The 10,968-nt window shown below is 35.5% G+C and overlaps 1 protein-coding gene across 1 annotated transcript in view; it reads right to left on the bottom strand.

Moving 5' to 3' along the window:
- Positions 1-10,968, bottom strand: part of LOC107712759 (adhesion G protein-coupled receptor B2-like) — a 219,957-nt gene that overhangs the window by 21,788 nt on the left and 187,201 nt on the right. Inside the window, exon 4 of the mRNA XM_016518097.1 lies at positions 8,593-8,778. Coding sequence (XP_016373583.1) covers positions 8,593-8,778 — 186 coding nt within the window. The remainder of the gene's footprint in view (positions 1-8,592; positions 8,779-10,968) is intronic.

Raw genomic sequence — 10,968 nt, 5'->3', positions numbered from 1 at the left:
TTGGTAGTTTTAAGCTGATGACGCTGTTGACTGCGAGATGTAAAGGGTGAAACGTGAGGCTAGGATAACAACACTGATTTTGTGTGGCATGGGGAGAGGTTGAATACTGGGCTGATGTGCACGCAGTGCTCATTGCCTCTCTATAGACCACATTATGTACTGCCATATCCATCAAATCACTGTCTGTGCTGCCTCATGCAGAGACCCAGAGCCCGTCTATCCATTCCCCGCAGGGGGTGCCGATTCCTCCTATGGTGGACGATGCGAGAGAGAAATGTAAAAACAGGTACACAGTGACCACCAGACCACAGTCAGGAAAAAAGCAGCAAAAAAAGCAGTAAGGTTTGATGATGAAAGGCAGAGAAGCAGAGAGAAATAAATAAACAGGCACAGAAAGAGATGTGGTTGTGAACCGGGCATGCGGGGCAGACAACAATCCTCAAACCAATAGATCAATGTCCCCTCAGAGCATTTCTAGAACACCAGCAAACTCTGTTCTGTGGCTCCGCAGGCTGCAGGCATTGCTTAGTGTTGTTTACATGTCGTAAATATTATTTATATCAGTTAAGACCAACAGCGACTGCAGTTATAACTGATGCAGTTACCCCTTAAAAAGCTGTGATGAATGAGCTATCCTTGAATCTCCGTAGTCTGATGCATCACTAAATTTAAAGGGCAAAAACAAACGCATAGCACCACCTGTTGGCTAATAGATGAAATTGCCCCTTTTGCCCTGAGATTCATTGAAACGGTGCTTTCAATTGTTTTTTCTTCTGGAACCAGATTTGATATTGCACTACACGTGTTGACTCAATAAACGAAAGGAGCACACAGACATGTCATTAAAAGCATATATTATAATATATTAATATTCCCAAACAATATGCGAAATAATAATAAAAAATAAAAATATGTGTTTAATAAAAATATATACACACATACATCCATTTATTATTATTATTATTATTATTATTTAATTTTCACCCTCATGTCATTCAACCTGTCCATGTTGGCTTCTGCCTAATTTGGCTGCTTCTACTAAGTGACAGATGAATTTATGTCAAAATGCTGTATAGTTTGATTGGACACCCAGCCTTTGACGTCAATAACAAAAGCATTTTTCTCACCTTTTTAGAAGCTGATAAGAAGCATATTTATTTTGCTACACTAAATATACTCTCTTATACTATATTATGTGGTTAGTTGCATTTAGCCATATCATAAGAGACCTGCCAGTTGTTAACTGGAGATTTAACACTGATATAGTGACAAACAATAATTACAGCTGAATAAATGCACACACAAAAAAAGAAAGTTTAAAAAGTTAAAATGTAAGGTCATTAAATTACCAATAGAGAAAGATGATTACTAAATATGCAGTCAAGCATAATGTACCAAAGCCGCACCAGAATGAACAATAAGGTAATTGTTGCATTTGAACTGGAGCTGTGTTCCCATATAAGCAACCACGTAATCTATAATCCTGCACAAACAGCATTAATGTGGTCATTTTTTTATTTGAGTATTTCATTAAATTTCACAAAGGACCCACAGCTTAAAAAAAAAAAAAAAAAGTTTTTTCAAAAATGTCCATATATTTAAAATTCAAATTAAATATTTAGTCATATAATAAATTTCTGATAAATTTTATGGACACACAATTTAAGTAGGCTATATACATGTCTTGTTTCACAATGGATTTCAATGCAAGAAATGTGAGAAAAACAACATTTAATAAGTATAAATATACAAATTTTGGTCTGAAATGGCCAGTTTAATATTATTTAAATGTTAAAAAAAGCTTTTTTTTTTGCAATGCATTCTGGGTTTACCACTGCGAAGGAAGGTAAGGCTGTCTTTAAAATTCATACCCATAATTATGTACTGTATGAAACAGTCGTTGCATTGGAAATTAGATCCTATTATGCTTTAAATGCTGCCTATGAAGGCAGCTTACTAGGTTGCTAGCTAGCTAGGTTTTAGAACAGAACATAGGACTGGGGGCTTGATGAGATGTTATGGGTGAGGGTGTGAATAACCTTTGACAAACCACTGCAGTGCAACAACTGTTAAACCAAACACAAAACCACCGAGATGAGCCTAAATGACTTCCTCCTCCTACCATATATTTCCTCTAGACTGTAGGGATCTGTGGAAGCAGAAGAGCAGCCATCCTTACTAGACCAACAAGGTAGTCAACATTTCATTAATCTGAGTTGCCAAAGAAAGAAATAGGAAATGCTTGATGTGTGGAGTGACAGTGAAAGCAGAAGACAGACTTTAATAATAGGCAAGATACATATGGAACACTGAAGAAGAGGAGGATGGAAAGGTGGGAGAGATTGAAAAGAGTGATTCAGGTGAGGACAGAAAGAAAAACGGATCCTGACAGAGGATGGAAAGCAAGAGAATTGGCCAGGATTTGGAGAAAGGGACAAAAGAAAGAGTAAGTAAAAGAGACAGAGAATGAGATTTTGGAAAGAGCGAGGGAGAGATTGTAAGGCCTCCTCAGTGTAGAGCAGGGATGTACTGTGAATTATGCATGCTGATAAATAATTGATAGTGCTCTGTAGTGCAAAGCTCAAAGGAGCCATGGCTCAGCTGCACATACAGCACGGAGAATAAAAAAAAAGAGCATGCATGAAGCAAATGAGAGAGAAAGAAAGAGAGAGGGGCTGGACAGGTAAAAAAAAAAAAATGAGGTAATTGTTGCTCGAACAACTTTGGAGACAAAAGCACATTTTCAGAGTCACTTTCTGCCCTCTTCAGCAGATCAAATTAGACAACTGGTAAAAAAAAAGAAAAGAAAAAAAAGAGCCATTTATGCATTTAAGCCTCTTATTATCTTCTGTAATGAAGCCATTTATAAAAAAAAATAGTTTATATTGACCTAAAAATGGGTTACAGGTGCAGGTTCTAATAGGGCTGTGGACGACGATAGTGTAAAAGCAAATAACCATCTGATTATACATAGTAAGTAACTAGGATTAATTTGAACAAATACATCAAATTAAATGAATAAATAGGCTAAACATATACCCCAAACTTTGGCACAAAAAATAAACAAATTATATTCATTTTAAGCATTTTAAGATTTCCATACTGAATGAATTATATGAAGTATATAGTTAGCCAAACTGTCTCATTTCACAACTGTTTTTTTCACTACAGATGATGTGGGAGGAATGACATTCTATTTTAATTAGCATAATCATACAGCACACAAATTTGTGGTCAGTAATCAGTTTGCAAGCATTTTTACCTAAATAGTTCCATATATACTTAAAATGTATTAAAAATGTTGTCATATGCTAAGCATGTGTCCGGAAGTGGTCAATAAATAAATACATATTTTAACATGTATTCCCGATTCCAGAAGCAAAACCAGTTGAGAACCACTGGTTTATAATCTTTGACGTCTCCAAGGGTCCTATTTGCTAAAAATAAATAAATAAAATTATTCTTGCATTAGTTTCAAGTTACAATTTGGATGAGTAAAAATGATATTAACTTTAAACTTTTACATGGCTAGCATGTCACTGGCAGTCTATTCTTGCCTGGACTTCCAAACACTCTGTCATTGGAAGTTTTAGCCTGACGATGTTGTTGATTGCGAGTTGTAAAGAGTGAAACGTGAGGCTAGGATAACAGCACTGATTTTGTGTGCCTTGGGGAGAGGTTGAATACTGGGCTGATGTGCCCGCAGTGCTCACTGCCTCTATATAGACCAAATTACAAGTACTGCGGTATCCAGCAAATCACTGTCTGTGCTGCCTCATACAGAGACCCAGAGCCTGTCTATCCGCTCCCCGCAGGGGGTGCCGATTCCTCCTATGGTGAAGGAAGCGAGAGAGAACACACTGACCACCAGAGCACATTGTCAGGAAAAAAGCAGCAAAAAAGCAATGAGGTTTGATGATGAAAGGTAGAGAAGCAGACTAGACAGAGAAATAAATAAACAGGCACAGAAAGAGATGTGATTGTGAACCGGGCATGCGGGGCAGACAACAATCCCCAAACCAATAGATCAATGTCCCCTCAGAGCATTTCTAGAACACCACCAAACTCTGTTCTGTGGCTCTGCAGGCTGCAGGCATTGTTCAGTGTTGTTTACATGTCGTAAATATTATTTATATCAGTTAAGACCAACAGCAACAGCGACTGCAGTTATAACTGATGCAGTTACCCTTTAAAAAGCTGTGATGAATGAGCAATCGTTGAATCCCTGTAGTCTGATGCGTCACTAGATTTAAAGGGTAAGAACAGATGCATTGCACCACCTGTTGGTTAACAGATGTAATTGCCCCTTTTGCCCTAAGATTCATTTAATACAGTGGTCTTCATTTAGTTTTTCTTCAGGACCCAGACTCAATAACATGAGATTAAACAAAATGAGCACACCAAAATGTCATTAAAATGATATATTATAATGTATTAATATTCCCATTAATTGCATAGGCCAAGCAATATGAATCATCATAATCATTTCCTAAGATGTATACAGTATATTCTGTATATATACGAACAAATAAGGTAATTGTTGCATTTGAACTGGAGCTGTGTTCCCATATAAGCAACCACGTAATCTATAATCCTGCACAAACAGCATTAATGTGGTCATTTTTTTATTTGAGTATTTCATTAAATTTCACAAAGGACTCACAGCTTAAAAAAAAAAAAAAAAACCTTACCAGGCTCTGAAATATCTGACAGCTAAAACAACAATCAAAAGAGGCAGCATTAAAAATAAATAAATCTGTCCACCAAAAGTATACTTAAACATGGCTCTCTCATTTGACTCTAGGTCTCATGAGTCATTTTACCTGTCTGAGATAATTGCATCAGATTTCATTTATCAATAGAGCCGTAAGCTTTGAATAGCGTTCCTTTATTAAAGTTGAGCAGATGGAGTTTGGTCTAGCACTGCTCTGCTCTGCTGCCCAGACACAATGATATGCAGCAGCGCTAAACACATCCTCCAATGCATTGAGAGGACTTTCTTAAGGCTATCATGAAAAGATTAATTTAGATTTTGGGTTTCATTGGGACCAAGGTTTAGCATTGCAGATAACTTGTGATCTTGCCATGGAAACCTTTTGACTGATATCTTTGCCTTTGTTTGGAGAAGAAAATCACATTCTTTCATGTCCGTTACAGTGGAGATTAGGACTAGTAGTCATAACCGCTATAAATAGTAATTTTGAATCAAAAGTCCAGGATTTTCTGTAGCAGTGGTTTTGTATGCATCAAACATTTCATTATTTTAGTTATGTTTTGTGAATTCAGTCCTCCAAAGTAAAATTATAATTAGTCATATATATTTATTTTGTTTTAGCTGTTGGGTAACAAATGAACAAAAGGTCAAAATAAAAGACATTTAAACAAGGATCAACTATGTTGTGAAAGTAGATTTTTACTGAGAATTAAACTATGATCTTAGAACAAGGGTATTTTTCAGGTCAGGGTTGTCACATGTTTAAATTTGTTTGAAAAAAAAAATTGGTTTGATATATTTATTATGTTGCCTTTTTCATTAATTGTTTTTTGTTTCCTAATTGTTTTGGTGTTTAAATTTTACTAAAAATCCTAAATAGCCTGTTTAATGTTGCACTATACACAACTGTCCCATGAAATGTTTAATTTTTTCTCCAAAAGTATGACAACTGACCTCTGTTTGCCTTATTTTCCTCTTTTGAGATGCGTGGATACATGCAAAGATACATTACCTAGAAATAGTCATGAAAACCAAATCAATCTTAATCTTAATCTAATCAAATCTACCTGGTAAAACATACCATACTTTTCCTGAGAAAGCAACAGAGAACAAAATTCAAGAATTTGCAGTGTTAATTCTGATGGAAACAGCTATCGATAGCTTGTGTCCACAAATTAGACTGAGCTCTAGAATGGGATAAGCTAATGAGCAAACAGAGGGCAATTTAAGACTGCAGCCAGAATCGCTGTTACTTTAAAAGTACCTGTTTTATTTGAAGGCTGTGCTTGATCAATTTTGAATAATAACTCCAAACTAAATAAACCTGGCCATAATTGCTTTTGCAAATCAATTAAGTTCCGTTTGAACGAAAGCCAAAAGGAGGACCAAGGGACTTCCATTCAGCGTTAAACTATGCTGAAGCTACGCTAGGCCAGGCTAATCTCAAAGACACTCGGTCCCTTTTCGCCAGTGCGCATCCCCGTTAAACACTTCATGTGGAGTGAAAGTAATCTATGAACACATGCACGCACACACTTGCGGCTCTGCTCCTGTTCACATTGTCTTTCTCTGCCTATTTTTCTGTCCCTTTAGTAAATATTGCCTGCCTGTTTATGATGTCAGCATAAAGAGCATAAAATACTAAAAAAAAAAAAAAAAACTCAACAGCAAGCATCTTGCGTTCTTATTCCTGGCCGTCTTGTTTACTTTTTATTGACACATAGTTCTCTATAATCATCTTTTCTGTCCTAAGCATCGAAAATCTCTGCATTCCAAAAGTTTGCATGTCTAAACGTAATGTCGCTCAGATCTGACCTTCATCGATCGTTGTTTAGAATCAATCCTCGGCAAGCAGATATTTCCAGGAGAAATCCTTCATTTCTCTTCAATTCTCTTCAGTCTTGTTCGTTCGATTGAGATCATCTGATGCTGTCCTCAAATCACATCCTAAAGCGCTGATCTATACTCTTGGAGAGACTGAAAAACACCCAGTGCTGAACATGGCAACCATCTCATCAAAGCCCAGACGCTGAATATCAGAACTCAGGCTGAATGCACAAGTGAGAGTTAAATTGAGTTATCCTGTTTTACATAAATATAGAATTAACACAAAGAAGGACTTACACAGCTGATGATCTGCAACAAAGGGCAATCTATATATGTCTTGTAAGCATGAAGATTTATATCTACTATTTAGTGTTTAAAGATAAAGCAGGAGCATCATTCAAAAGGCCCCTGGTGAAATTATTTGGGCCGATAGGGGTCATAACTATGGCCAGGCATTTAATCATCTCCATCCATCTCCAAAACAATACAAATGCTGAGGCAAAATAAAAAGAAGGAATGACCAGATCCAAACAGCTTTGTGGATTGGGAAAGGTTTCAATCCATAAGGTATGAAATAGTTTGCCACGTATTTAATATAAATTAGTTGTGATACATATAAGTCTATGGCATGTACCCCACTCTTCAAAAGTTTCGGTTTGGTAAGATTTAATGTTTTTGAAAGTTTCTTGTGCTCACCAAGATTGAATTTATTTGAGCATAAATAAATAAATACAAAAATATTGTGTGATATGATCGGAATCTAAAATAACCATTTTCTATTTTAATATATTTTAAAAGTGTATTTATTCATGTGATGAAAAGCTGAATTTTCAGCAGCCATTACTCTAGTCTTCAGTGTCACATGATCCTTCAGAAATCATTCTTTGAATCATATGTTGATTTGGTGCTCAACTTTTTTTATTATTATCAATTTTGAAAAAAAGTTGTGCTGCTTAATATATATTTGTGAAAACCATTATACTTTTTTAATGATTTTTTGATGAATAGAACATTAAAAAACAAACTGAACAGTAGTGTACATTGAGCAAATTAATTAATGCAGAATGGGGGATATCCTGTTTTCTTTTTTTTTTTACTATCATCAGTGCACAAAATGTGTAAAAGTAAAATTTACAAAAAGTAAATTCACATCTTACAGCGTACAACAATTTCAATAATTATTTAATTAAAGCATCCAAAGATACCCACTCGTAAAGACAGCATTGATCTGTCTTTTACTCATGAGATGTTTTTTTTTTGTTCCTAAATGAATCAGTCTTATTGAAAAAAAAGAAATGATTGAATGAACAATTCAATGATTCACTCACAAGGACAGTCACTTGTCGTCACCTACTGGCGTATCGATGTAACCTGCAAGAAGAGTCACTGAAAACCCCCCACCACTTACACACAGACTAACAGACAATCTGTCTGGAACAAACACATACAAGCTGAGTGATACAAAGAGTGAAACGTCCCTGTTGTATAATGTGGATTATAGAATCTCTTGAATGCTGAACTGACCAATCAGCATCCAGGACTGGAAATGTCCATTCAACAGTATGTTTTTAACATGCCGATACTCATTTTGGTGAAAACCAATGTGTAGACGTGCAAAAAAAGAAATACCAGTGAGACCTGCACTGATCTCACCTGAATCACACAACCTTGATACTCAAGTGTACATGTACTCAAGTACATGGACAAAAAAAAAAAGACTGAATGACTTGATTCATATCAATGCAGCACAAAGAGTGTCAACAGTGCCCATTGTACACAGTTCCACAATAGATATTCAACAAAAATCCAGTGTGTGTGATGCACATGGACTTTAAGCATGCAGTGGAAGGAGTAAATGCGTGTGCCATGCAAAATAAATAATACTAACCACAGCATCTAACAGCTGCAGTTTCTTCTCATGCACTGGGCAATGTTTACTTACAAAGCAAAAGCAAACATTCAACTAACGTTTAATGACATTTGACCTGCTCATGCAGTGTGAGGGAGTGTGAATGTGTAGATGGGCATCCAAAAGAATGGAGGTACTCTACCTGCTTGATGCTGCGGCTCACCTGAGCAGGTGGCAGTGTTGTTGCAGAGTCGGGTTTCCCTCAGCGGGCCGCTGCAGAGGGTCCCGTATGGAGAGGATACACATGAACGAGAACGAACCTGCCAACCCTGCCCACATGTCAGCGAACACACGCTCCACTGAGACCACTCCTCTGCTGCTGGGTCACCTACAAAACACAAGATGGAGAGAAAAGGAAAATCTTTAAATTGTTGACCCAGACACAAACACCAGACTTCAACATACGTCCTGAAGGGTTATGTTACATTACCACCTTCTGTAAATTCCTGTGAATAAACTAGAACAGCTCTGCCAGGAATGTTTTTTTAAGTATTCACAAAAACATCTAGCAATCCATTTCACATCTCCAGCAACTCATAAGGTGTTGTTAGGTCAGTGGCAGTCGGAGCCACCTCATCAGCTTTGGCTGAACGTGACTGCTGGAAATACGGCATGTGAAGTTCCCTAGTCGTTTTTTGTCATTTTTGAAAGCCGTGTCCTTGGATAGAGGCGACATCACGAAGTGAATGGGCAAATCAAATTAATTGCACGTCTTGTAATCGCATTACATTTTCATTTGTATGTGGTGAGTCAGAGCTTAGCCTTATTTGCAGAGCAGATGGGTGGAGAAAAGAAAGTAGGGGGCTGATGGGGAAAGGAATGCCAATGGGAGTTTATGCACATACGTTTTCTTTTACAGAGGCTGAAGAGGGGAAAAGTTGTAATACAAATTACTTCAACATGAGAATATTCAGAAATTATTATTATTATTATTTTTTATTTGTTGAAAATAATAAAAAAATTTAACTTAATAAAAAGCGTTGTGTATTATTTATATATAATATGTATATTTATATGTATTATTTAGATATTAAAATGTGTGTGTGTGTGTGTGTGTGTGTGTGTGCGTGCGTGCGTGCGTGTGTGTGCTAATTTGGTGCTCAAAACAGTTTTTGATGATTAATATTTTTGAAATTAATACTTTTATTCAGCAAGGTCATCGTAACTTGATAAAGTGACACTAAACACAAACACATAATTTAAGATTTATAATGTAATAAATGATGTTCTTTTGAACTTCTATTCATCAAAGAATCTTGACAAAAATGTATTATGGTTCCCACAAAAATAGTAATATTACACAAAAACGTTTTCATCACTGATGATAATAAGAACGATTATTATTAACTGAGCACCAATAATATTTAATAATAACTGAGCATCAAATGTTACACTGAAGACTGGAATAATTTAATTCATTCGTTGTATTTTATTTTTTTTACTTACAACATTATATCTATATATTACCGTATTGTCCCGAATATAAGACGATATTTTTTTCTTGGAAATACATCTGAAAAACGCGGTTGTCTTATATTCAGGGTCTAGACTTTGACATGTCAATAATACACCAACAACACTAGGTGGCGCCAAATACACATAAAACGAGTGTGCCATGAAATACGTAATGTAATGCGTGTTGTAAAGATCGCGAGTAAAAACAAAAGAAAAAGAAAACCTTACAGCTGCATGAGTCGTGACTGTCACGTTAGCCTGATGGCACCAAACTCCCTTTGTGATTTTAAAACATAACTTTGGTCACTATAATCGTGATATGAAATTTTCATACCGTTACATCCCTAGTTTTTACCATACTTTCAAAACAAAAATTAAAATAGGAAAAATATGCAATATGAAAATAATTGAAGACAAAATGTGTTTTACTGAGAAAAAACAAGATTTGATTTAAAAAAAAGCCTTTTTCCAAAAGGTACATCTGGAAAAAGGGGGGGTCGTCTTATAATCAGGGTCGTCTTATATTCGGGCCAATACGGTATATACTGTATATTTATTAGTGCAGTCAAACGATTAATGGTGATTAATCGCATACAAAATAAAAGTGTTTGTTTGCATAATAAATGTGTGTGTTCTGTGTATATTTATTATGTACATATAAACACACACACATACAGTATATATTTTGAAAATAGTTACATGTATTTACATGTCTATATTTATATTCATATAATTTATATTATAAATAAATACATTTAATATATAAGCATAACATATTTTTCTGAAAGGTATACATGCATGTGTATGTATTTATATATACATAATTAAATTTACAAAGCACACATACATATATTATGTAAACAAAAACTTTTATTTTGGATGTGATTAATCACGATTAATCGTTTGACAGCACTAATATTTATATAAATATAAAGGTTAGATATATATCCAGGAGGAGTTGTTACACTGAACAAAATTATAAACGCAACACTTTTGTTTTTGCCCCCATTTTTCATGAGCTGAACTCAAAGATCTAAGACTTTTTCTATGTACACAAAAGGCC

Source organism: Sinocyclocheilus rhinocerous, unplaced genomic scaffold (assembly GCF_001515625.1).
Source record: "Sinocyclocheilus rhinocerous isolate Xijiao unplaced genomic scaffold, SAMN03320098_v1.1 scaffold1590, whole genome shotgun sequence".
Lineage (NCBI taxonomy): Eukaryota > Metazoa > Chordata > Actinopteri > Cypriniformes > Cyprinidae > Sinocyclocheilus > Sinocyclocheilus rhinocerous.
Note: the sequence above shows the minus strand (reverse complement) of the source record. Positions and strands in the feature narration are given on the sequence as shown.